Genomic DNA, 24,989 nt, shown 5'->3' with positions numbered 1-24,989 from the left:
CTTCCACTACCCCAGGGTACTCTGAGCCTTTTCCTACCTCATTAATAAATATTTTGTGTTAATTCATGTCTTTTACTCCTCATATTCAAACAACATAACAGCATGCTTTCATTCCCTTTCAGGTATGATGAATGGGTGAAAGCTGATCGGATTATCTGGCCAGTGGAAAAAGGAGGACCAAAGAGAAAACAGAAGAAAAAAACAAAAGTAATGATTTCAATAAGTCTGTTGTAGTACTGTTTTTAAAGAAAAGTTTTTCAGGCCACGGTCTAGTTTTTAATAGAGCAAAAGGTTTGATAATCAGCAATGAAACATTAATAAAAATCCACTGTTTCCTCTGCAGAATAAAGAAGATGGTGAAAAGGATGAGAAGAAGGATGAGGAGAAACAAAAATCCAAGCGTGGGCGGCCCCCTCTGAAATCCACTCTCCCATCCAACACGTCCTGCAGCCTCCCCAAAACGCCCAACAGTGAAGGTAAATGTGGCTCCGGAGGTGCAGGGACAGCCGAGCCCGGAGCCCTCAGGGGGGAGCCCGGGCCAGGCCCGGTGCCCTCAGAGGGAGCCAGGGCTGAGCTCGGTGCCCTCAGGGGGAGCCCGGGCCGAGCTCGGTGCCCTCAGGGGGAGCCCGGGCCGAGCTCGGTGCCCTCAGGGGGAGCCAGGGCTGAGCTCGGTGCCCTCGGCTGGAGCCCAGAGCTCCTGCTCCGCCTGTCGGGACTACGTCACCGGGACTGGGTGCTCCCTCCGATCGATACAAATTAATTCTTTCGATTTTAATTTTAGCAACACCTCGCAGGCAGACCAGACGTAGCTCAGGAATGTTTGATTCTGATAGAGGATCAAACGGTGAGTGATCTCAGCCCTGTGTATGCTTTGGAGGCTTTTTCAGTACCTTTTTGAAAAGAAGTTTGGGTTTTTTTGGGGTTTTTTTTTTAACCTTTTTTTAGTTGGTTATTTTTTTTTTCCTTTCTCCTTGTAAATTTTGTTGAGTAAGCAGCTGAGCTGACACTGCTGAGGAGCACAGCTTGCTCACACAAGAGCAGTCAGTGACTGTACAAGTCATCCCATGTTCTTCAGCCAGAGCCTTTCAGTCCTGAACAGACCAAATCCAGGGCTATAATGATGGTCTTTATTGTGCTAATTAAGTCCTCAACCTCAATACTCCATCATCCAGCAGAGTTGTTAATTATACACAAATGGGAGCACATCTTGGGTGTTTCTAAGCCTCTCTGAACAAGAACTGAAGTGAAATCACTGTCTCCTTTTAGTACAGGTCCCTGAGTAATCTCCTGGTAATGTACTAATGCTTGCTCTCTGTGTGGTGCAGCATTTGTACAATAGTTCAGCAATGAAATGTCCATACTGGGGTTTAGAAGGTTTTTATTTTTGGGTTTGGGTTGGGTTTTTTTCTCTGCATGGAGGGGAGAAGTGGGTTTTTTTTTTGGTTTTGTAGTGTCACATGGGAGAGGCAATATCCATGGGATCAGGGGAATCTCTAAAACTGTTTTTGCTGCAATAAAATCTAATTCACTTATATTGGCTTATTTGGGAAATAGTAGGAGAATCACAGACTTCAGCTAAATCACGTGAGTTAAGAGCATCATCCAGATGCTTCCTGCACCCTGACAGCACCGTCACTACTGCAGTTCCATAGAAATTTTAGGTAAAAATAAGAAGTGTAGCAAGTGTGTTGAGTAATGCAGGATTTTTAAAGTGTAAAGTTATTACTGCAAACTGATGTTAACACCATAGATTACTGAAAGCAGGATTTTTGTGAGGTTCAAATAAAAAGTCATGCTGCAATTCATTATTTAGGGTGCTGTTTGCTTCTTTTTAAATTTTTTTTAGACTCTGGCACATCTGACAGTGAAGCAGATGAGTCATCTGAAAAGAATTTGAATGAAGAATTTTCTCCAGAAACTTCAGAACTGGAAAAAAGTGAAAAACTCCGTGATGAGAAGCTGGATGAGGAAAACCCAAAGATTTCTCATGTGCTGAAGGAAAACGACAGGACTCAAGTACAGCAGCTGGAAACACTGAAACTGGAAGTTGAGGAAAGTGAACAAATTGTTCAAATTTTTGGAAACAAAACTGATCAAATGGAAGAAATCAAAAGAGAGGTTGAAAAATCACCTAAGGGAAAAGGGAGAAGGAGCAAGACAAAAGATCCTTCGTTGGAGAATGCAAAGATTGCACCAGGAAGCCAGGAAGAGGTGGCAAATGAATCTCTTACAGAACCTGAAAGGTTAGATGTGTCTTCCTTGGACTGTAAAGACATTTCCAGCACTACTGAAAGTGAAACAGAGCCCTCCACAAAAGATAAGAAACTTTTAAAAAGGAAAACTTTGGAACAGGCATCACCTGAGAAGAGAAACCGGCGGGAGAGCGAGATGGAAGTGCCAAATATTGTATCTGAAGAGAGGACCAATGAATGTAGTGGAGCAGAGGAATGTAGAGGGCTGAATGCTGAGGAGTCCCTCAGAACTGAGAACCAGGAGATGCCGTCCCTGGTGGCGGAATCGGCGCCGCACGGGGCAGAGCTGAGGAGTGACAACTTCCAACGGCCAGCTGAAAACAACGAGAGCCTGCCCTTGAAAGATGAGGATGACACAATGCCTCAGATTGGCCCTGAGACCTTGCTGTGCCATGAAGTAGACCTGGATGACTTGGATGAGAAGGAGAAGAGCAGCACTGAAGAGACAACAGCAGAAAAGCCAGACCCCAGTGCTTCCAACTCTGCCCCCTCTGCCTTAGCCCCCGGCATCCCCTCGAGCTTCCCGGTGGCCTCTCCCCTGGCCCTCAGCCAGGACGAGTCCCGCAGCATCAAGAGCGAGAGTGACATGACCATTGAGGTGGACAGTGTGGCAGAGGAGTCTCAGGAGGGGCTCTGTGAGAGTGAGTCTGCCAATGGATTCGAGGCCAGCACCACGTCGAGCAATTGCAGCATGGCGGGCCAGGAGAGGGAGACGGGAGAGAAAGGTGAGCGATTCCTGGAGGAGCCACTCCAGCTCTGATCCTCCTGAAGGTGTCTTGAGGCTGGTGTCACTTGGCTAAAAATTGCTGCTCTGTTTTGTCTGCATGGAGGGAAGAAGCGTTGTTTTTTGGTTTTGTAGTGTCACGTGGGAGAGGCAATATCCATGGGATCAGGGGAACCTATAAAACTATTTTTGCTGCAATAAAATGTAATTCATTTGTATTGGCTTATTTGGGAAATAGTAGGAGAATCACAGATTTCTGAGTAAAGAGCATCATCCAGATGCTTCCTGAACCCTGACAGCACCACCACTACTGCAGTTTCATAGAAATTTTAGGTAAACATAAGAAATGTAGCAAGTGTGTTGAGTAATGCAGGATTTTTAAAGTGTAAAATTAATACTGTAAGCTGATGTTGACCAGCTCTGATCCTCCTGAAGGTGGCTTGAGGTGGGTGTCACTTGGCTAAAAATTGCTGCTCTGTTTTGTCTGCTGGTTATAGATTCACAGAATGGTTTGGGTTAGAAGGGACCTCAAAGCCAGTCTTGTTCCAGTCCCCTTCCATGGGCAGGGACATCTTCTACTATCCCAGGTTGCTCCAAACTCCATCCAGTCCTTGAGCACTTCTAGGGATGGGGCTGGGCATCCTGTGCTAGGGCCTCAGCACCCTCACAAGGAAAAATTCTATCCCAATATCCCATCTAGCCCAGCCCTCTGGCAGTGGGAAGCCATCCTCCCTTATCCTGTCACTCCAGGCCTTTGTGCCAAGTCCCCCTCCAGCTCTCTGCAACCCCTTTAGACCCTGGAAGGGGCTCTAAGTTCTCCCCAGAGCTTCCTCCTCTTCAGGCTCTCTGGTTTTAATTTTCTTTGTTGCTTATAAAAAGAGCTTTTTAGTAGCAGAAGTATTTGAGGTATATTATATTTTATTTTTGATTTTTTTTTTCCTCCTCTCACAGGTCAAAAAAGACCCAGTGACAGCAATAGTGGAACGCTGGCAAAAAAGCAAAAGCGAACTCCAAAGCGAACCAGTGCTGCAGCCAAAAATGAAAAGAATGGAACAGGTATATTCCTGCAGAGAGGGGAGGGGGAAGGGTGTCCTGGCCTGTAAATATGTGTAAGAACATACTGTTCTCATGTTACAAACAGTTTCCAGTGGATGGGGCTTCCCTCTCAAGGTTTTTTATTTTTATTCATTGTGATTATTGGTGACAAACTGGAGAGGAGTTCTGAGCTCTCTCCCAGTGTAACTGGGAAATCTCTGGCCTGTTTTATATTACTTACTTAAGAAAAATGTCTAAATTATTGTTTATATTAGCAGCTAGTACATATTTAGCATTATGCTGATTTTTAAATGTTGGATGTGTTATGGATTTGGCAGAGGGCACATTTAAAGTCTTAAAACAGGTGTTTCTCCTGGGGAAAAAATGTTTTTGAAATACAGAAAAATGTTGGATGCTAAGGAAAAGCTTTTCATCCAAAAGCATCTTGTCTAGTTTTTCTCTCTAGCATCTGATTATTTTATGACTTGCTATGAAAGTCTGAATTTTTGTGTTTCTGCAGCTCATTTTTCAGAGAATCAGAGAGTGGTTTGGTTTGGAAAGGACCTTAAAAGTCATCTTGTTCCAATCCCCTGCCATGGGCAGGGACACCTTTCACAATCTCAGATTGCTCCAGGCCCCATCCAAGCTGGCCTGGAACACTGCCAGGGAAGGGGCAGCCACAGCTCCTGTGGGCACCCTGTGCCAGGGCCTGACCATCTTTTTATAAAGAATTTCTGTCTAATATCCCATCTGTCCCTGCCCTCCCTCAGCTTAAGGACATTCCCTCTTGTCCTGTCACAAAAGTTTTGACAATCACTGCACGACTGAATCTGTGATTTTGGCTTTGTGGCAACGCTGTTATATTTTTAAATATCAAACTAAAATACTGGCTAATATAATTATCTGACATATATTCAGATATATTTAACATGCCTGTGGAGAACTTGGCAGTTATTGTGGGAATCTAAAATATTTGAATATATGAGCTAAAAATTTTCTGTTACATGTTGAACTTCTGTTGTTTTAGTCATATTTCAGAGTTGTTCCTTTAGATGTGTAAAGCAGTTTAATAACTAAATACTACCCATAGTAATCCACCCATAGTGCTACCTACCCATAGTAATCCAGGTTTAATCTTTAAGAAAGGGGTTTTAGTGTCTGCTTTATATTAGAAAGCTAAAATAGGTGATGTAAGGCAGTTTATCAGTGCTCTAATATTCTAATTTTGGTAAATTTATTTATTATTTCTGTACAGAAGTTTGGCTATTACTTTTTAACTAGGCCTAGCTAGCCCTGCATCAATTATTATTACACTTGAGAGTTCAGTGCACGTTGTGTCTGATCAGGTTATCCATGGAATCTGAGATCATTATTCCTTGGGTGTGATCTTCTAAGCAAGAAGCAGCAGAGTTTTTTGAATCATTGTTTTCTTTATAACCACAATTTTAAAAATGTCAATGTGGAGTTTCTTAAGTTCAAATGAATTTTTTTTCCTGCAGGACAAAGCAGTGACAGTGAGGATCTCCCTGTCCTGGACAGTTCCAGTAAATGTACTCCTGTCAAACACATCAATGCATCCAAACCCCAGAAGATTTCCCGCTCCCCTGCCAGGGTGGTTTCTCCTCACATCAAGGATGGAGAGAAGGACAAGCACAGGGACAAGCAGCACCACCAGAATGCTTCACCCAGAGTCTACAAATGGAGCTTCCAGCTCAGTAAGGATTCTAGAAATGACTTGATTACAGGGAATTGGTGAGAAAATTTGTTCTGAAGGAAAAACATGAAAATTTTGGGATTCTAGATTAGATGTAGGCCTTTTCTGACATTGTTACAGAAATGTGTTGTCTTCCATGCTGTGTCTTACGTCCTCTTAAGAACTGCATTCATTTGTTTATAATCACCTTGACAAAGGTATTTTTTCTTTCCTTTCCACTTGCAGATGAACTGGACAACATGAGCAGCACTGAAAGGATCTCCTTCCTCCAAGAAAAGCTACAGGAGATCCGAAAATACTACATGTCCTTGAAGTCAGAGGTAGCAACCATAGACAGGAGAAGGAAAAGGTTGAAAAAGAAAGACAGAGAAGGTGAGCTTGAGATTTGCTTTATGATTCCCATGAGGAGTTAATTTGTTTGGAAATGTGTGTCTCAAAGCAATTTGAGTTGAATTGATGATATTTTAGAAGAAAGGAAAGTGTTACCATCTGTTTGTTGTGTGTATTTAGAAAGAATATTTGTGGTGTTTTGGAACTTGAACCTGACAGAAACATTTGCTGAGTCTTTTATAACTGTGTGATAGAAACTTGGATTTCCTAGTGCAGGTGTTTCCATTAGACTCATCTGAGTTACCTTTTCAATAACTGGGTAAGGCTGATCCTGTGTGAATACAGCAGGAAAAGCACTTGGCAGAACCTCTATATCAGTTTTTTGTGCCTGGGCTGCTCTTTGATGTCTTTTACACAACCTAAAAGCAAGGAAACCTTCCTTGTGAGCTGTACTTTGATAACCTGATGCTGATCTGCTGTTCTGTGTGTTCAGTGTCCCACACAGGAGCATCCATGTCATCTGCTTCCTCAGACACTGGAATGAGCCCCTCATCATCCTCTCCTCCCCAGAATGTGCTGGCTGTGGAGTGCAGGTGATAAACATTTCTCTGCCTTGCCAGCAGCTCTCTGCCATGGACATAAACCCTGAAATTCTGCCACAGAAAGCACTCAACTGGTTGGACATTGCCAAGTATATCCTGTACACACTTCCACTGCTGGACTGTACCTGTTCCCCCCTCCTACCCTCTTCTTTTGTTTAATTTACTGTTCAGAGAACTTAAGCTCATTGGTAACTGAAGGTTTGTAGGCACAACGTGGCATCCTTGTAATTGTGTTTGTTTTTGTTTCCTGTTTGTTTCTTTTTGTTTTGTTTTTGTTTGTTTTTTTTTTTTTCCTAACACAGAGGAAGGGCACTTATCAAATTTGCAAAGTTAATGTCCAATGAAGCATTCAGGTGTTCTAGGGTGATCTTTAAAAATAAAAAGCAAGTGCACCAAGCAGACATCAGAGTATTATCCAAAAGAACTGAGCAACTGCTGCACTTTCACCAAGCTGTGGGTAACTCTTGGTGAGTAGTTCCTCTTTGTGGAAGCACTTGCTATACAGAACTGCCAAAGTATGTGTTCAGCAATGTGCCCAGTTTTAAAGCTGTAAATGGGACAAAATAAATTGTGAAAGGAAGTGTAGTTGACTGAAAACTACAGTTGTAATAAGTCTTCCACTTTTTATAGGATTTTTGAGCACACAATTATGCAAATGTTTTAATGTTTATTAATGTTTACAGTGGAATTGTGAATAGGTTTTCAGTGGACTATCTTATCCCTTGACAAAAATATTTTGTCTTTTTTCTATGTAATTTCAGAGTTTTTATTTTGTTACAAAAAGACGAAAAATGAAATATATAACAACAATGAAGTTATTTAACAAGATTTCTAAAGCTGAAATTTTTGTGTAAAATAAGGTATCTTGCAACTTGTTAAATATATTTATTCAGACATTGGATGTTGTATTTTTATGTATTTTTTAAAATATTAATAAAATTGGAAAAAAAAATTCTAGGTTAGTTCACTCTTTGGACAAAACATCCTTCTCAGTTCTGGCTCTGCAGGAGGAGTTATCCAGTAGCCAAACCTGTACTTCCAATGGGTCTGTCTACACATCCTCCACCTCACAGATCTGCCAGCAGGCATCTGGGTTAAAATAAAACTTAATTTGGAAACTTTGGCAGTCCTAGTACTTAACCTTGTTTGGAGGAACAAAATTTCTTGGGTTGCCCTTAAGATGCTTTGTCACAAGTTCTTGTGTTTGCTGTACTGCCGAATAAATTTCTATCTCCCAAAGTTGAGATGCACCAATAAAGTAAAAGCAACTGTGTGTGCTCTGCCTGTGGATTGTCCCACAGGCTGATGCAGCTTGTAAATAACTCTTCCAAACCCATGTATTTAAAGCAGTTTGCATATACATTATGTATAAAAAGTGATTTTTTTAAACAATTTTTTATTCATGTTTGTACATTGAAAGGGGGCCTGAGCCCCTTTTTCTGTGTTTAATATGCTGTAGAGTAATAACATAGATGCTCTAGACTGTATATCAGGATATTCTGGTTCCACACAGCAGAAGGTCAGGAGGAAACACTAGTGATGGCGTAGCATTACTAAAATTGATGTTTCTTGAAATTTCATTTTACAGCATTTGTCAACTTGTGATTCCAATTCCTTCCATTTTCGCAGAAAATTAAAGAAAAAGTACTCTTGTAAATGCACTTTTTCTGTCTTTTCTTAAGCAAAGCAGAACTATTTCAATGTAAGATAAATATGGAGCTCACTAGACAGCGCTAATAAAGGCCATGTTTTAAACATAGGCTTTATATTCTATTTTTATTTAAGTGATTGTTCTTGTAAATGTCTGGACTTTACCCTAAATAGGAAAGTTAATCTCCATAAATTACTGTAAAGACTTTTTCAGAGCTAACTTTTACTTGTTAATCTTCTAACAGCTACGAATAAAAAGCAATACTCATTTAAAAGGAAGTAACATGGGTCAAATGTTTAATATTTACAGAAGCAATCTAAAATCCTGGCAAATAACAGATTAATGCCATCTTGTGCAGATCTCTGATCTCTAACCTGTGTGCACACTGTGAGATCTTAAACAGGCACAGAGGATGGAGGAGCTGCTGCCCTGGCTTGGATGTTCCCCGCGTGTGTTCTCAGCTGGCTGCTGTCCCTGTCTCTTAGGAATGTTTAAAATGCTGCTGGAAGGCTCCAGGTATGCTCCCATGGATCATGGAACCCCATTCCAGCCCTGACAGGGAGAGCTTCCTCCCTGCTTCCTCTCCCACCTGCTTCCCATGCTCACCCCAAAACCAGCTGGGGTTACTCTGGCAGAGCACTGAACCTGCAGCAAAAGATGCACTTTGTGCCAAGGCAAAGCCTCCAGCCTGTCACTGATTCCCTGGTTTTTATCCTTCTGGGAAGGAGCACATCAGATTATTCAGTAGAAGTTTGCAGTAGTTTGCTGTGATGTTTAAAAATTGCACAGGGAAAAGAAAACCAGCTGGAATCATTGAACTGTCCTGGGTTAAAGGTGAAATCAAGATGAAACCCTAATAAAATCTATGATTTCTAACTCTACAATAATCCCCTCATTGAAGTCTTGTTTATATAAATTCCAAAGTGTCTTTCACTAGCTGGAAGTTTGTCCTGTTGAAGACACAGTAATTATGATTATACAGAATTGGGTTTTTTTTAGTAAGAGATTAGGTATTGTGTTTCTGAGACCAAGCAGAAATAAAGCACCTTCTTGGCAGTCTTTGTGCTGTTCTTTTGCCTTCTGATCTTCTACAGGTTTTCCTCAAAATGGTGTTTGCTATTTCAAGCTTTCTTAGAAGGTAAAAAAAAATAAAATAAAATTAAGGTATGGAATGAACACTGTTAAAAGAAGCACGGTTGTAAGAGAATCAGACTCTTCCTTCATTTTCTGCAGTTGATACAAAGAACTGCCTGATAATTTATTTTTGTATTAGCAAAAATCTGAAAGATGGAAAACCTCAGAATGTTTCCATGCAAGGACATAAGGTAAGTAAGATTCATTTCCTTACTTATTTTATTCACTTTCCATCAAGTGTATCAGCTGCATTTGTACTGGTGAGTTTTTATTTTCTAATGTGAAAGTTCAGAACCCCCAGTTAAATCCCTGCTTGGTTTTGGCTCCTCCATCAGGTTGCTGGTGGCTGGGAAAGTTTCTTCTGATTAATCAGGCAAGAGAAGCAGAGTTGTCAGAACAATAATAACAAAACATTGTTTTGACTGAGGTTAAACAGATTTTCAGTAATAATTACCTGTGAATGAAAAGCATAACAAGGGCAAAGAAATTTGTCTTCCTGAAGGATGATGTGTCTGACCTTCACAGGGAGCAGCAGAAAAGGTGATTAAATCAGTGTTTGTGTTTTTGTGCATGCTTCAGTCTAATTTTTTAGAAGGTGCAGTATTAGACAGAAATTTTTAAAATGGTTACATAGTCTTTTTTTTTTTTTTTTTTTTTTTGTAGGGGGAGTCATGCAGAAATGGCTACCAGAATTACTCAGGATGGCTTTGATGTGGAGCTGGGAGGAGAAACTGAATCTAAGGATTGTCAGCTCCTGTGCCTCAGTCAGAAAATCCACTGCTGGGAGAGCCTTCTCTTTGTAGACAGGTTTGTCAGCCAGATGGAATATTGCATTAAAAAATTATTACTTTTATAACATGTTCTTTTTTTGCCCATTAAAAATCTTCTTGGATAGCTGAGGCAGCCAAATGGATTTTCTGGGCAGCATTTACTGGAATTCTTTAACAGCAGTAAATCTAAGAAATGCTGTAGTCTTCTTTTTAAGAAAAAAGCAGGTTTGGTTTGATGGCTTGAAAGAAATCTGACATGAGCCAGATTTACCAGCTGAAATAAAAGATTAATTGTTCACAAAAGTATGTTGAGCTGTTTACTTCACTGCAAAAAAACTTCACTGCCCTTTGCAAAAATCATGCACTGAAATCTTGGTTATTTTCCTTCTCTGGTCTTGGGATTTTATTATTTGCTAGAGTGTGAGGCTCTGGAGATGTGGGGGCCATAATAAAGCAGTGGAACCAAAGGGGATATTCCCAGAGGCTGACTCACTGTAATTCCAGGGCTAAGGAAAATGACATTTTGTAATTAGCTCACACTATTAAGCTGTTTCTCTCAGATTTTCAGAAAGTCTGTCATGCTCCCATATTGCCTCACACCAAACAGGATGGGATTTTAAGAGGTCTCAGTGTTTAAAATTACTCACCTTTATCAGTTACCCCAGAGGAGCTGGGATTTATTTGGGGTCTTCTGTTTGCTCTGAATACCTGCGCATTCCCCAAATTCCACAAGTATTTATTTATTGAAGTATTTATTTATTAGCCCCATCCATTGCTTTGGATGGATATGTAAATTTACTTTTTGTGTTCCAGTGTTTTTGGCCTGATGGTGTGTTTGTTTTAATGCCAGTGAGTGGTGGATTTTATGATTAGCCCCAGCTCAATGACAAATGCTCACCATGCTGCCATTTGAAGAAAACTGGAAGGATAAAAGTGTTGATTGTGAAAATTTTTTTAAGAATAGTAATTTTCTTGTTTCTTCTTGATTTTGAATTATCTTTGCTGTTTATGGTGTTATTCTTGCTCCTTCCCATTGCAGAGATTCTGCAGTGGCATTCTGGCTCAGAGCAGGTTGGTTCTGCTTCAGCTCTGCAGCTGTTTGCATTGGTTCACATTGGTTCACATCCTTGTGCTGCTGCTCATCCCTCACCAAGAATTTCCAGAGATGAGAATTGGCTTTGTTTGATGCCCCTTGGCCTCAGTGCCCCAGCACAGCTCACTCACTGCACTAACCATGGAAGCTTTGCTTCACTTTCCCTCTGGCAGTGTTTGCCAGCCAAGGAAAGCTGCCCTGGAGCTGTGCCAGCCTGCAGGAATTGTCACTGTGTTTGACCCTGAGCTGCTGCTGGGGGACACTGCCCTGCCTTGGTGCTGGGCTTTGGTGATTTCTCACTTTCCTGCTGTTGAGAGTAAACCCAACAACATTTCCATTCCAGCACTGTTGGTGTCTTCAGCTGTTCCTAAACTCCTCCTCTAATCCCTCATCTGGGTACAGCCTGACCTAATTTACCCTGCTCCTGCCAGCTATGCCAGTTTCATAAGGAGGGGTAAGATGTGGAATTTGTATTAAATACTTTGCTATATTGCACAAGAGTGTGTTTGCTTTCTGCTTTAACAAGGAACTTGTTTATGTTTATGTGAAACTTAAAACCATATCTTTTGATGCTCCTTTATTTCCCTTATGAATAAATAAAGCTATTTTAAAAGGAAAAAAAAGGAAAGCCCCAACCCTTAATTCCTTCTGCACATGCTCTGCTTCCCACCCTGCAGGTGACCCCTGTGTGCCATCCCAGGGGCATGGACAGGGGCAGTGGCTCCCTCAGGTGGGCAGGACAATCCCTCTCTGATGAGGAAATGTTTTGGCACTGGAACCAGTGAGAGGTAAAATTTTATGTTTGTCTGTGCAGGTATTTGAATGTGATTGACTCAGAATGTGAGAGCAGCCCCACAAAATGCTGTGGGAATAATTATGGAATGTTGTTATCCACAGGCAGTGCAGGGGGGAGCTGATCTCTGTGGCTGAGGTTTGGCTGCTGCTGTTCTTGTTTCCTGCTTTTTCTTTGGAGAGCCCTGAACAATTGATGGGAATGTGATTTCTCTGTGGCTCAGAGGCCCTGGGCAGCATCCCCGTGCAGGGTAACGCCTCTCTGTGCCTCTGAATGATCAGCTCATGTTACATTCAGCCCAGAGCTGGTTTTTATAAAACCTTTCCTGTTGGGCTGTCCCAGTGCCCAGGGATGCCACTGCTCCCTGCATCCCCTGCAGTGAAATGTGTTGTGTCTTCTTCCAGACCTTCCATAAGACATTTCCTTATGTCTCTGGAGAATAAAAACCAGTTTGGATTGGAAAGGACTCTGACAGATCATCTACTTCCATCCCCCCCAGGAGTATCTGCCTGTGCCCCAGCAGTCTCTGTGTGCTCCAAGGGTGACCCTGCCCCTCTCCTGGTGCCCCAGGATCCATCCTTCAAGTGCCTTGTGGCACAATATAGTCAGAAATCCAACAACAGTTTAATCTGCAAAATAGTCACTAATGTACTTCCCCTGATTCAATTCCAGTTGTTGCTGTAAAACTGCAACATATGCATTTCACCTGACGTTTATTGTGAAGAACCTGCTGCTCCCTGACACCAAAACACAAAGGAGTGTGAAGTTAAGGTAAAACATCATTTTTAAAACCCTGCAGTGTGAGGCAGAATTGTAACTTTTGGAGTTCTTTTAATTCTGTCCTCTGGAAATGCAAGGTTGCAGACATGATGCAGGTTTAGGTGTCAGAGGCTTTAATTGCTTTTACAGCTTTTAGAGTTTGGGCCAGACTCATTCAAGGAATTTTGGAGCTGAGCTTAATGGGCTTCCTAAGGTTTGAACTGGATTCCTCAAATGCCATGTGCTGACTTCCCAGCTAGCTGAGAGAAGATGCTGAAGCAAGAGCTGTTGCTAAGCTCCAGTTCCCAGAGTGAGGAATGCCAGAGCACACAGGATTTGCCTCCCTGCTCTGCAGCCACAGCCACACTCAGTGCTCACCCACACTCCTGACAGCTCTGCAGTCACTCCTTTTCTTGCCTTCCAACAGAGCTCAGCAGTTGAAGCTCTCAGCAGGGGATTACATAAATTGGGGCTTTGCTTTTATCCTGGAGAGAATTCAAAGAGCCTCCATTATAATCTTCCAGCTGATTGATCTGCTGGCTGTGCCAGCACTGTGCTGTCCAGGCCACTCTGGAGCAAGGCTCTCATTTGACCCTTGCTGCTGAACAGGTTCTGGTTTCTGTGGGCTCAGGAGGAGCTGTGTGTGTGTGTGTGTGTGCAGCAGGAAGGATCTGTGTCCCTCACTGCTGCTGCAGTGAGCATCTTCCCCTAATGAGTGTCTGTTTACCAGCTCAGTTTCCTTGAGCTGCTTTTGGCAGGCTGCCCTCCCCTCCCACCTCCACTTTGGCTCACTTTTTCCTTTCCAGCTTTCTCAGTACTCCTCCCTCAGCAGCTTCCCATTCTTCACCCTTTGCTCCTTCTCCCATCAGAGTGGGATCCCTTCCTGCACCTCCTGTGCCTCAGCAAGGTGATTCACCTCCTCCTCACACCCCTTAATGGATTTAAGAAAATGCTGTTGTCTTTGTAAGGATCCAGAGTAAAACCATTTTTTTTCCAATTTTACATTATTTATTTGTATCACCTGGATGCTTTAGTTACATGGATGCATTTTATTTCCAAGCTCAAATGTATTTGTATTGTCTGTATGCAACCTGTCACCTGGATGTGAAAGACCACAAGATTTTTGTAGAGAAACAGAGCTTTGACAAAACTGGTTATCCAAACCTGAAAGTGGGTAATTTATTAACTAAGTCCCTCTAAAACTTGCTTTACCTTTTTTAAAAGAAATCTGTCCTAATATTTAAATATCTTCTTAGCTCCCAATACAGAAATGAGAGAAAGCCATTCTTTTTTTAACTCCCTTCACTTCAGCCCCAAGGTGCTTTGTTCAGAAGACATGAAAATCCTCCACTTTTCTCAGTTAAACTCTTCAGGCAGTTTTCTGAGCACCTCTTCGCACATGAAGATCCAGTGGAAAATCTCAATCATGGATTATTTTCAAATGTTTAACAGAAAGAGAGCTGCTTCAAGGAAAGCCTTCAAGTCTTTACTGTGCATGTATTGATTCAATTTAGTTGCAGCATTTGTGGCCTGATTGTAGCAAACAACGTGGACATTTTTAGCTTGATATTCCTTTGAAAAAACAGGACACTGCAGACTTGCTGCCTTATTTGGGCTGGTTTTCAGCCTTCACTGTTTCAGTGAGCTCTCATCCATCTCCAGGGTAACGAGGCACAGGAGGAAGGAAGGGGCTGTGGTACGAACACAGAGATGTGGGGCTGGAGGCCCCCACTGGCTCCTTGCACCTTGGCAAGCCCAGGAGCAGGGCTCCAGGCAGAGCTGCAGCACACAGAGCAGTGGTTGGTGCAGGTGGCAGGGCAGTGGGCTGCCCTCAGGGGCCAGGAATCCACAGCTGAGTTACTCAAGCTCTGCTGGAAATAGAAAGGTAGAGAAGGTAACAACAAAAAACTCCTCCTGCTCTTTCTGTTCCTTGCTGTTGCCTCTCTATCAAAAACAGAACCTGGCAGCTGACATGGAATAGCTCTGGTTCACTCCTCATCACCTGGAGTCTCAAAATTGCTGCTCCTGATGTTCAGTCCCCGTTGTCCCTGGATTTTATGAGACCTGAAGCACAAGGTGCCTGCTGTCATTCCACTGCACTATTGCCCTGACTGCAGGATTGCAGCTGTCAGGATCCTTCCAAAGCACTGCTGTGTTTGTAACCCAATCCAGCTGCCTTCCAAACCTCTCTGTGGGCTCCTGCAGCAGCAGGACAGACCCTGTGCTGTGCAGAGCCTGGATTTCCTGCTGGCATTCACAGGAGAAAGGAGGTGTTTAACAAAGCCTGGATGTGGCACTGGGTGCCAGGGTTTAGTTGAGGTGTTGGGGCATGGGTTGGATTTGATGATCTTTAAGGTCTCTTCCAACCCAGTGATTCTGTGAATTGTGTGCAAACTGCAGCAAGCTCAGTGCCTGGAGGGTGTCAGGCCAGGAGGCCGGGCTGGGAGGACCCCAAGGGGTGCACAGGAGCTGCCCCAGGCACAAGTGCTGCTCATGTCCCCCTGTCCCCTGTCAGTGACCAAAGATAATCTGGGGCACCCCTGCCTGAGCTCCCTCTGGCCTCTGTCAGCTCCTACAGCAGCAGTGAATGAGCAGAACTCTGGAGCAGCTGAGCAAAGAGCCCCCAGCAAACAAAAGGCTGCTTTCAGATGTCCCAAAAAATGGCTCTTTGGAAAGAACACACAGGTGTATATGGCTCCAGCTGATTTTATTTGAATTAAATAAAAAAGTATTCCCCAAGTTACATTGATTCATCTCAACCAGTCTCAGCAAAAGGCAGGTGAGCCCTCCCACCACCCCTGAAATTCAGATACCAGGCCCTGGGAAAAGTTGTATGTGCATCATTCCCTTGTGGAAACAAACTTCACTGCCAGGCCACCAGGACTGAGCTCCTGTTTAACCCTTCTGCTCCCACTGCCTGAGCAGCACCCACAGCTCTGCTCTGAGCTGCTGGACACACATCCTGACAGCAGGAATCCCCCAGTGTGTTCTTGGCACAGCTTAGGTCTGAGCACAGAGCTCTGCTCTAGCGAGGTTGGCTGAGCAGTCCTGCCTTGGCTGCCAGAGCCTCGTTCTGCTGGATGTGGTACTCCTGGAATCTCATGGAGATCCTCTGTGTCATCTTCAGATACTTCTGCAGGCAGTTTTCTGAGCAAGTTATCTGCAGCAAGAGGGAACACAGGGCTTCAGACAGCCAAACACATCCCCAAACAGGACCCAAAATACCAGCACAGACAGGGATAAACAGTTGGGTGAGTACTTCTCACACTGTCAAGGTGAGGGCAGTAGAAAATGTAAAGTTGAGTTTTTCTGGTATGCCTGAAACATTCACAAATATTCATTCTCGTGTTAAAGTCTCCATGGAAAACACCCTGCACCCAGAGATACCATCCTTTTGTCCCTGGGCTCCTCTTGTGGAATTGAACTACATATTTTGAAATTAATAATAAATCTATTAAATTAGTAAATTTTGTTTTAATTCTGTTTACAAACACATACTGGCTTTGACAGCCAAATATGATCTGCTCTTTGTTAACTCAGTTTAACCCTTTTTTACCCTTCCCGTTGCTCTAGCAGCGTTCTGGTACCTGCCTTGCCACCAGAGTACCTCATCAGCTGGACTGGGAAATAAATACCAGAGCCTATTCCATCCACAGTATTTTTCAAATTTAAAGTGTAGAGAAAGAGTTGTGAGATTATTTCTGGGCTACAGTCCTACTAACTGGATATTCTGTGCCATGGCTCAAAGGTAGCAGATTTGGGTGGAAAGGAAAGGTGACCCCTTTGCCTGGGAACACAGCAGACATTGCTTTGGTTCTGCTCAGTGCAGAGGGATGTGAAAAGCAGAAGGGATGAAATGAAGTGGACACAACCCCAGCAAGCTCCACACAGCACCCAGCCCCTCAGCCTGGCAGCGGCTCCAGCCAAACCTGCTGAGCAGGAGTGGAGTCTCCCCAGGAAACAACAACTGGAGCTGCCCCAGGCCTGTGTGTGTGAGTCCAGACTTGCACTGGCACCTGGGGGAGGAAAGAGCTCAGAAGTTGGGTTTTTTTCAGATGTAGGATTTCAAAGGAGATCTGTGGAGGTATTGATCTCAATTATTTAATAAGGAGCTACAACTCTCAAGAGAAACATGGGAATTTCCACAGCAGTGTCCATCTAGACAAGTGTCCTGTTTCCAGACAGGTGCTCTGCAGGAAATCCCATAATGGACAATCTGGCAGAATTTCCCATAAGAAAGGTTTTTCCTAGTTCCTCTGTTAACAGATGGTTCCTGTGCCACCAGACATGAACCCTCTGCAATCCACAGAAGCAAAAATAGGCAGCTCACAATCAGAAAATGGTTTGGGTTGGGATGGACCTTAAATATCATCTCATTCCAACCCCCTGCCACGGCAGGGACACCTCCCACTAGTCCAGGCTGCTCCAAGACTCTTAAGAATATTTTTGAACTAGGTAATCTTTAACCCAAAATAATTATGACCTGTAATAGAATTCCACTAAAGCAGAAAGAGAAGATTAGGGAAAGAAGGAATCTGTCTTGGGAAGCTAAGAGAGCTCTGTTCAGGGCAGCAGAAACAAAGGTGGAAGGACACATGAGTTTTACCTGCTGAACTCCAGAGAAGCAGAAAAGGCTCAAAGCAATGGTTAGTTTAAAATTTTAGTTGTTTTTTTTTTTTTTCCTGCCAGCAGAATCAAGCAAAGGTTATTAGATTTTTAACCAACAAAATGATTAGGCTCTGAAACAGCCTCTCAACAGGCAAGGAGAAGCAAAACCATGCAAGTAATCTTATGGAGAGCTTAATCTCTCTGCAGATGGCAGCGTGAGGGAGCTCCCTGCAGTGCAGGGAAGTGGATTGAACAGCAGAGCTGTGTTCCCATGACTCACTACAAGGCAGGAACGTGGGCAGGTAAACAAATATTTCAGCAGGATTCCTCAAAGGGTGAGATGCAGGCTGTAGGTGGGCAGCTTCCTGTCCATGGTGTCACCTCCATGAGAAGTTAAAGCACAGGAACCTCCACTGACAGCTCAGGGAATGAAACACATGGAATTGCAGAGAGCAGCCAACAGTCAGTGGGGACTGGGCAGATTCTGTGTGTCACAACCACTTCTAGAGTGGTTTTGGTGAAGGAAGCCTAAAGAGCATCAGCTCCACCCCCTGCCATGGGCAGGGACACATTGCACTGTCCCTGGCTGCTCCAAGCCCTGTCCCAGCTGGTCTGGGATGGGACACTCACACTCCACTGCCTGGCTTTGTACCTTGTTTAAAGATCAAAACTCTCTGAGTTGTTTCTGAAATTGGAATGCTGCACAGCCATTCTACCAAAGGATCATTAGAAGCCATCACCTACCTCTTCTGGTTTCACATCTCTGCTAGTGAAATCCTTTATGCAATCCACAAAGCAATTTTCTGTAAGTTTATTGTATGTGCCAAGAAACTCCTTGAACTGTAAATAAAAATTGGACAATGAATATTAAAAAAAAAAAACCTTAAAAATCAGTGTTTCTTTTTCTTACATACAGCTGCATGGTATAAGAAAATCTGAAGGGCAAGTCCCTAGAAAAATTTACTCTCAGGCAGAGGATTTCAGTACCAAAAGCTGCTCATACCAAAACATGCTGTTTGTCAATGGTCACCTGCTGAAATTTTGGTTAACTCAGATAACTCAGTTTCTGTCCTTCCCTATGCACTACACCTTCCACTCCCTGTGACAGAGCAGCACAAGACTTTCAAAGCCCCCCCTCCCAAATGCAGCATCTCACCTGCTTGATCTGATCAGCCTCTGATATTTGTCCAGCCATGTTCCACCTCCTGTGGCTCAGTCACCTAAAGGTGAGGACAAAAGTCAAGATTTAAATAAAAAACAAATATGAACTGCAACATTTTACATCAGAATGGAATTTTGTGCATCCTTGAAGTGTGTTTAAATGCAACTTTGCAAGCAAACTCCCAAGCCATTCACTCAAAGGGAAGTTACCTGTTGGGAATATATTCAGTAAAAAAAAAATCCATGATAATTCCAGGTATGAAACCTTAGCAGAGTCACCTGCTAACTGCTGTCCTTTAAAGGCTTTTAGGGTATTTCACACAGCTAAAGTGACTTACAGAATATCTTAATTATTATTATAAGTGGTGTCAAATTTACTGAATAAGCTAGGGCAGGAGCTGGGGAAGAAGCAAAATCATAACACTTTCCAGCCTTGGAGTTGCAGTGACTTTAGATGTGATCTGTAAAAGGAAAAAAAGCAAATATAAACTGGCAGTCACTGAAGAGATGCAGCAGAAGGTGCAGGCCTGGTTTCTGTAGCTGCACCAAACACCTGAACTACAGCAAATGTTGTGGTTATTGCAGTGAATGAAATGCAGAAAAACAGAGAACAATGAAAATGGAATGAAACAGACAAAGAAAAAGGGATGAGGTTAACAGCCATGGATCTAAGAATTTAAACAAGCATCCTCAAGGAAGACTCACATTCCTAATCCAACACACTGAGCAAGCTAAGGCTTGAAACCCTGTAGGTTTCCTAGAAGACTGAAGCCTTGTCTCCTTTGCCCTTCATTTCCATGTTATCTAACACCTGTTATCACAATGATAATGCAAACTAATATCAAGTGTCAGCAAGAACAAGCTCCTTAGTTTAATTCAACTTGTGGAAGAAAAACGAGCACTGAAGTGCAATCACTTGGGTAAAGAAAAACTTCTTTTAGTCCTTCAGCAAGGGCTATTTACAATTAATCTTCTATTATGCTTTGTCAATTTTTGGGCAAGACATTGATGTTTTAGAGAGCTTTAGCTATTGCAGTCTCCCAGCAGGGGGAAGGGAAAGGGTACACAACTGCCTGAACATAAACAGAGAAACAGCAACAATTATTTCTACAAGAGAAAGAAAATGAAGCAACTGAAATAGCATCAGGGGGCTCTCACAAGAGTGGAGTGTCCCTACAGAGCAAAGTGTCCCTACAGCCCCTGCCAGCAGCTCAGGGATGGTGACATCTCCCACTGACACCACACTGGATCCCTGCACAGGGAGCCAGCTCAGACTGCAGGCCAGGGGCACAGATGATTCTGGGGTGTAAAATGCAAGAACTCCTCATGGGCAGGCAGCTCACACAGGTTATTCAAAGGAGAACCTGCAGGATATGGTGGTAACAAGGAGCCAGGTTCTGTTCAGGTGGTCACTGAATCACAGACTGGTTTGGGATGGAAAGGACCCTCAAGATCTTCTCCTTCCACCCTGCTGCCATGGCAGGGACACCTTCCACCATGCCAGCCTGCTCCAAGCCCCCTCCAGTCCTGGAATACTTCCAAGAATGGGGTCCCACAGCATCTCTGGGCACCCTGTGCCAGGGCCTCACCATGCTCAGTCAAGGACTTCAGTATCTAACCCTGCCCTGTGGCAGTGCAAAGCCACCACCCCTTGTCCTGTCACCCCCTTGTCCTTATCCAAAATCCCTCTCCAGCCTCTCTCCTCTCCCCTAAACCCCTATTTTGTTTCAGGAGAATGGACCTGCCCATCACTGGAGTACCCAGTGGGAAGTGATGGCAACTCCTCTCTCCTCTCTCAGCCTGTGAGCAAACAAGATCAGTGACAATTCTCCAGGGCAGGTATGTGGATAATTCAACAGAAACTGCAGGGAGCACTTCTGTCCCCTGCCCAAGGCAGGAAGCTCAAAGTTTCACCTGTCAGTGCCATTTTCCCACACTCAGGTTGCCTCATGATCTGTGTTTATGGCAAACCTGATCCCTGTCCTCCTGTGATCTGGCAAGATTGGAAATGGCAGATTGAGACTGGAGTTTCACAGAGCTCTGGCACCTGGGAAAGGCTCTGATTGACATCAGCACAGCCTGATCTGAAGTGCCTGAAGCTCTTGTCCCTGTACAGGCATTTCACACATTCCACAGGGGAATTACACAGCTCTGCTGCACCTTCAGCCATAAATCAGCCTTACATCTAAAAAGAGCTACTGAACATTGCCAGGAATGTGCAAACCTGCTTTGTTCCACAGTATGCTAAATGTATTCTCTCAAGATTTCCTGCTGCTTCTCCCCTTTCCCTCCAACTCTGCAAAAAGCTTTTAAAGGGTGATGAAAGAGTGCTCAGCACCTCAGCCAGCCCAGCCCAGCCACCAGGCTCCTGCAGGCTCAGGTTTAATCCCGTGGGCTAAACACGATTTAAAAATTCAGCACCGCCCCTCTCAGCAAGGACATTCACACTGCAGGAAGCAGAATAAACCTCTGCTGCAAGGGACACAGCCTGGGTGTGCTGGGTCACCAGAAAGGAGCAAAAACTGGGAAATCTCCCTTCTTGAAAAGCCCTGGGGCTCTTCCAAATACAGAAGTTTCACAAGTCCTTCTGATCAAAATAAACAAGCCCTGTGTTTGGGAGTTTTCCTCATCTTTTTGGAAGATCTTTCTACATTTTTCTGGGAAGAAGAGTGATGGAGAGACACTACAAATCCCTCACACTTGTAAATCCCACTAACCATCTAAATCAGCTCTAACTATCACCTACTCCATAAAAAGAAAGCTGAAATGTCTCTTTAGACCTTTGCTTCCAGCTGCACACAGAACACCATGCAAGTGTTTCTGAAAAGGAAGGGTAAAAGCATCAAGTCAAAGAAACGCGTCAAAGAATAAAAATCTCGAGTCAAAGAGTTGTGTCAAGGTAAACTCTCCACAACTTGTAGAGAAAGTTCTTTTATTATGGGGGATTACTGGGCTACAACTGAACTGCCATCAGATTTAAAAGAAGCCCAAACAAATTAATTTTAAGAGGCCAGGGGCATTTAATGAATTGAGGACAGGGTGAGATGAGAGGGGCCAGTCAGGAGTTGGATAACCAGGTGTAGCTGGTGCTCAGCTTGTTATCACTCACTGCCTCCTGCATTTGGCCTGGACCCTGCTCTGAAGGAGAAGGGATCAGAGGTGGAAATGCAACACCAAAGGTGAGTGACCAGCGTCAGCCTGACCTCAGGCACCAGGGGAGCCTCTCTGAGCACACCAAACACGTGCATGGGCATAGGTCTGAGGGAAAATACACATTTCCCCCCAGCACTCTCCTATTTAAGTGAGATCACACCTGGCTGACGCTTGATAAAACCAAAACCTGAGGCTAACAGCTCGAGCCTTATTTATTTTTGCTCTTTTCCTTCTACTCCATCCTCCAGCTCTCCCTTCCAAGGGCACATTGAGTTCCTCTCCCTCGGGAATCACCCGCTCAGCCAAGCCCCGGCCCAACACCGGGCACAGAGCGGGGATTTCCCCATTGAGAGCCCTCGGTAGCGCCCTCGGACCCTCATGGGCCACGGGGAGACAACCGGTGTCTCCTAGGCCCTTCACGGGGAAGCCCCCCGGTGTCTCCCGGGCCCTTCACGGGGAGGCCCCCCGGTGTCTCCCGGGCCCTTCACGGGGAAGGTCCCGGTGTCTCCCGGGCTCTCCTGGGTCCTCACGGAGAGGTTCAAGGGCTCTACCGGGCCCTCACGGAGAGGCTCCCGGTGTCTCCCGGGTCCTCACGGAGAGGTTCAAGGGCTCTCCCGGGCCCTCATGGGGAGGCTCCCGGTGTCTCCCAGGTTCTCCCGGGCACGGGACCACTCCTGGTTCCTCCCGGTGCCTCAGGGACACTCCCGGTCCCTCAGGAGCGCGCGCCCATTCCCGCGCCCGTTCCCTCACGCGCTCCGGGCCCGCGCGCACTCACCGCCCCCGCGCCGGCCCCGCAGATTCGCCACGCGCGCGCGCGCTCGAGGAAGGGCCCGTCCCGGGCCGGGCGCCGCAGATTCGCCACAGAACCGGGCGAATCGGCCGCGCGCGGAGCCGCCGCTCGATTTACCCTCCCGGGCCCGCGCGTTTCCCGCCGGACGCCGTTGAGGGGAGGACCCCGCGCGTTTCCCGCCGGACGCCGGGTAAGGGGACGCCGTGGCCATGGCACCGCGCGCTTCCGGTGCCGCCGGCCGGGCCGGGACAGCGGGAACGGGACAGTGGGAACGGGGCCGGGACAGCGGGAACAGGGCTAGGACAGCGGGAACGGGGCTAGGACAGCGGGATCGGGGCCGAGATAGCGGGAACGGGGCCGGGACAGCGAGATCAGGGCTGGGATAGGGGGAACGGGACCGGGACCGGGACAGCGAGATCAGGGCTGGGATAGGGGGAACGGGGCTGGGATAGGAGATCAGGGCCGGGACAGCGGGAACGGAGCCCGGATAGCGAGATCGGGGCCGGGGTAGCGGGATCGGTGCTGGGACAGCGGGATCGGAGCCGGGATACCAGGAACGGGACCGGGACGAGACCAGGGAACGGGAGCGGCAACGAGACTAGGACAGTGAGAACGGGGCCGGGATAGCGGGATCGGGACCGGGACAGCGAGATCGGAGCCGGGGTTAGGGCCGGCACAGCGGGAGCGAGCGGTGCTCTCTCAGGGTCGGCGGCCGCGGGAGGGAAGCGGAGCCCCGGGGCCCTTAGCACTGTCCCGGCTCCGTTCCCGTTCCCGGCCCCATGGAGGCGGAGAGCGGCTCGGGCGGCAGCCGGGACTCGCTGGGCAGCCTGACGGCGGCCGAGGTGCTGGTGCGCTCCACGGCGGCCCGCAGGGAGCAGCCCCCGCCCGGCGGCCGTGCACGGAAGGGGCCGGGGCCGGTGGCCGTGCAGAAGCTCCGGGCCGGGGGCTCGCCCTGCCCCGCGGAGCCGGCTGCGGACGCAGCTCCCCGCGTGCCCCGGGCCCCGAGCGGCACCGGCGCCACCCGCGACTCCCCCGGAGCCGCCTCAGGTGCGTCCGGGAGCGGCGGGTGCAGCACGAACGCTGAGAAGCGATTTCAGCCACGGAGAAGTTCTGTAATTGAGGGATCTCTGCATTCTCAGCTGGCAGCGGGGTTTGTTTTCCCGAGCTGTTCTGCACTTGAGGGCACGGGGGCCCTGGCACAGGAGCCCACAGGAGCTGTGGGTGCCCCTGGATCCCTGCAAGTGTTCCAGGCCAGCTTGGATGGGGCTTGGAGCACCCTGGGGCAGTGGAAGTTGTCCCTCTCCATGGGGGCAGGGATGGTTAATCACTGTTAAGCATCCCTAGTTAAAGGATGTGATGTCTCAGGGTTTAGCTTTTCTAGTTTTCAGATTCTATTCTGCTTTAGTGTGTGGGTCTGGGCTTCATATTAGGGGATGGTGAACTCTCTGCGCAGAGCAGGGAGACAAAACAATTCCTGCTCCAGCTGGGGACCAAGGACAAATGATCCAAATCTCAGCCCCAAGAGCACAATGTCGACTAAAGAGAGAAAAACAAAAAGGATGGGACTTTAAAACCTAAAGCTGGAATTGGACAATTAACTCCACTATGCTAATGTACCAGAACTATAAAAGTGAGAGACCCCATGACCTGTGGTCCATTTTTGTGGCCATTTTGGGTTCACCTGGGGTGTAGCCCTGGCTGGGCTCTTGTGCTGCCCAAGGTGGATCTATTTGAGGCCTCTTAATAAATCCCTACTTTATTCTTTAACTCTATCCAGCCTCTGTTCTAGGTCAGCCTTCATAGGGCATCAGTTGTTTAATAATGTTTTGTTTTTCAGAGGTTTCCCCATGCTGTTAATCGAATTTCTCATTCAGACTCACAGAATTCATTTGATGTTTTTAAGCTTCAGCTCAATCTCTGTGCTCATTTGTGTTATGAGGGTTGTGATGTTTAGGCATTCAGAGATAAGGGAAATGTGGAGCTGTACAGAAAATGCACCACAAGTGATTCTGACCACAGTAAAACTGCTTTTATTTTAGGAGTCCTAAGCACCAAAGCATATCCAGAACACCTGCTTCCAGTTGAAAATTCTGTGCCCATGTTTTTATCCCAAAAGGTAAGAAAAGCTGCTGCTCCCTCTTGCAATCCTAAGCTAAGAGAACACTGCTTTCTTCAAAAACTGTAGCTCCTCTAAAAGCAGCGCAAGATTTTGGTTCAGCCTCTGCACCACAGCTGTGCAGCTGCTTTTTCTCTTTGAGCTGCTGCTGCTGTGATGTTATTGCTGGTGCTTTTGGATGGGCTTTATTTAACACTGAATTCTCTGTGTGCTTCATTCTCTGTGTGTGAGCAATCCTGAACTATCCAAGTTTAGCAACTTCTCTAAACTTCAGCAGGTACAGTTTCACTACTGCCACTTTAGC

The 24,989-nt window shown here is 45.7% G+C and overlaps 3 protein-coding genes across 5 annotated transcripts in view; 2 read left to right on the top strand and 1 right to left on the bottom strand.

Moving 5' to 3' along the window:
- ARID4A (AT-rich interaction domain 4A) overlaps nucleotides 1-8,582 on the top strand; it is a 47,576-nt gene extending 38,994 nt beyond the window's left edge. For 2 of the 3 annotated variants that reach the window (XM_059473682.1, XM_059473683.1), the window contains 8 exons: nucleotides 123-207; nucleotides 344-476; nucleotides 782-844; nucleotides 1,847-2,977; nucleotides 3,928-4,032; nucleotides 5,511-5,726; nucleotides 5,951-6,097; nucleotides 6,549-8,582. In XM_059473682.1, the coding sequence (XP_059329665.1) occupies nucleotides 123-207; nucleotides 344-476; nucleotides 782-844; nucleotides 1,847-2,977; nucleotides 3,928-4,032; nucleotides 5,511-5,726; nucleotides 5,951-6,097; nucleotides 6,549-6,652 (1,984 nt within the window). In that variant the 3' untranslated portion in view covers nucleotides 6,653-8,582. The remainder of the gene's footprint in view (nucleotides 1-122; nucleotides 208-343; nucleotides 477-781; nucleotides 845-1,846; nucleotides 2,978-3,927; nucleotides 4,033-5,510; nucleotides 5,727-5,950; nucleotides 6,098-6,548) is intronic. The other variant, XM_059473684.1, reaches the window with a different exon arrangement.
- A 5,260-nt stretch (nucleotides 8,583-13,842) lies between these two features.
- Nucleotides 13,843-22,613, bottom strand: TIMM9 (translocase of inner mitochondrial membrane 9). Its single transcript, XM_059475374.1, has 4 exons — nucleotides 22,555-22,613; nucleotides 18,622-18,685; nucleotides 18,210-18,305; nucleotides 13,843-16,017 (listed from the first exon to the last, which is right to left on the bottom strand). The coding sequence occupies exons 2-4, from the start codon at nucleotides 18,658-18,660 to the stop codon at nucleotides 15,883-15,885; spliced, it is 270 nt and encodes an 89-aa protein (XP_059331357.1). The 5' UTR covers nucleotides 18,661-18,685; nucleotides 22,555-22,613; the 3' UTR covers nucleotides 13,843-15,882.
- Nucleotides 22,614-23,112: 499 nt separating this feature from the next.
- KIAA0586 (KIAA0586 ortholog) overlaps nucleotides 23,113-24,989 on the top strand; it is a 70,153-nt gene continuing 68,276 nt past the window's right edge. The window contains exons 1-2 of the mRNA XM_059474060.1: nucleotides 23,113-23,616; nucleotides 24,609-24,685. Coding sequence (XP_059330043.1) covers nucleotides 23,349-23,616; nucleotides 24,609-24,685 — 345 coding nt within the window. The 5' untranslated portion in view covers nucleotides 23,113-23,348. The remainder of the gene's footprint in view (nucleotides 23,617-24,608; nucleotides 24,686-24,989) is intronic.

The sequence above is a fragment of the Ammospiza nelsoni genome, chromosome 6 (assembly GCF_027579445.1).
Source record: "Ammospiza nelsoni isolate bAmmNel1 chromosome 6, bAmmNel1.pri, whole genome shotgun sequence".
Lineage (NCBI taxonomy): Eukaryota > Metazoa > Chordata > Aves > Passeriformes > Passerellidae > Ammospiza > Ammospiza nelsoni.
This window is presented reverse-complemented; position numbering and strand designations above follow the sequence as displayed.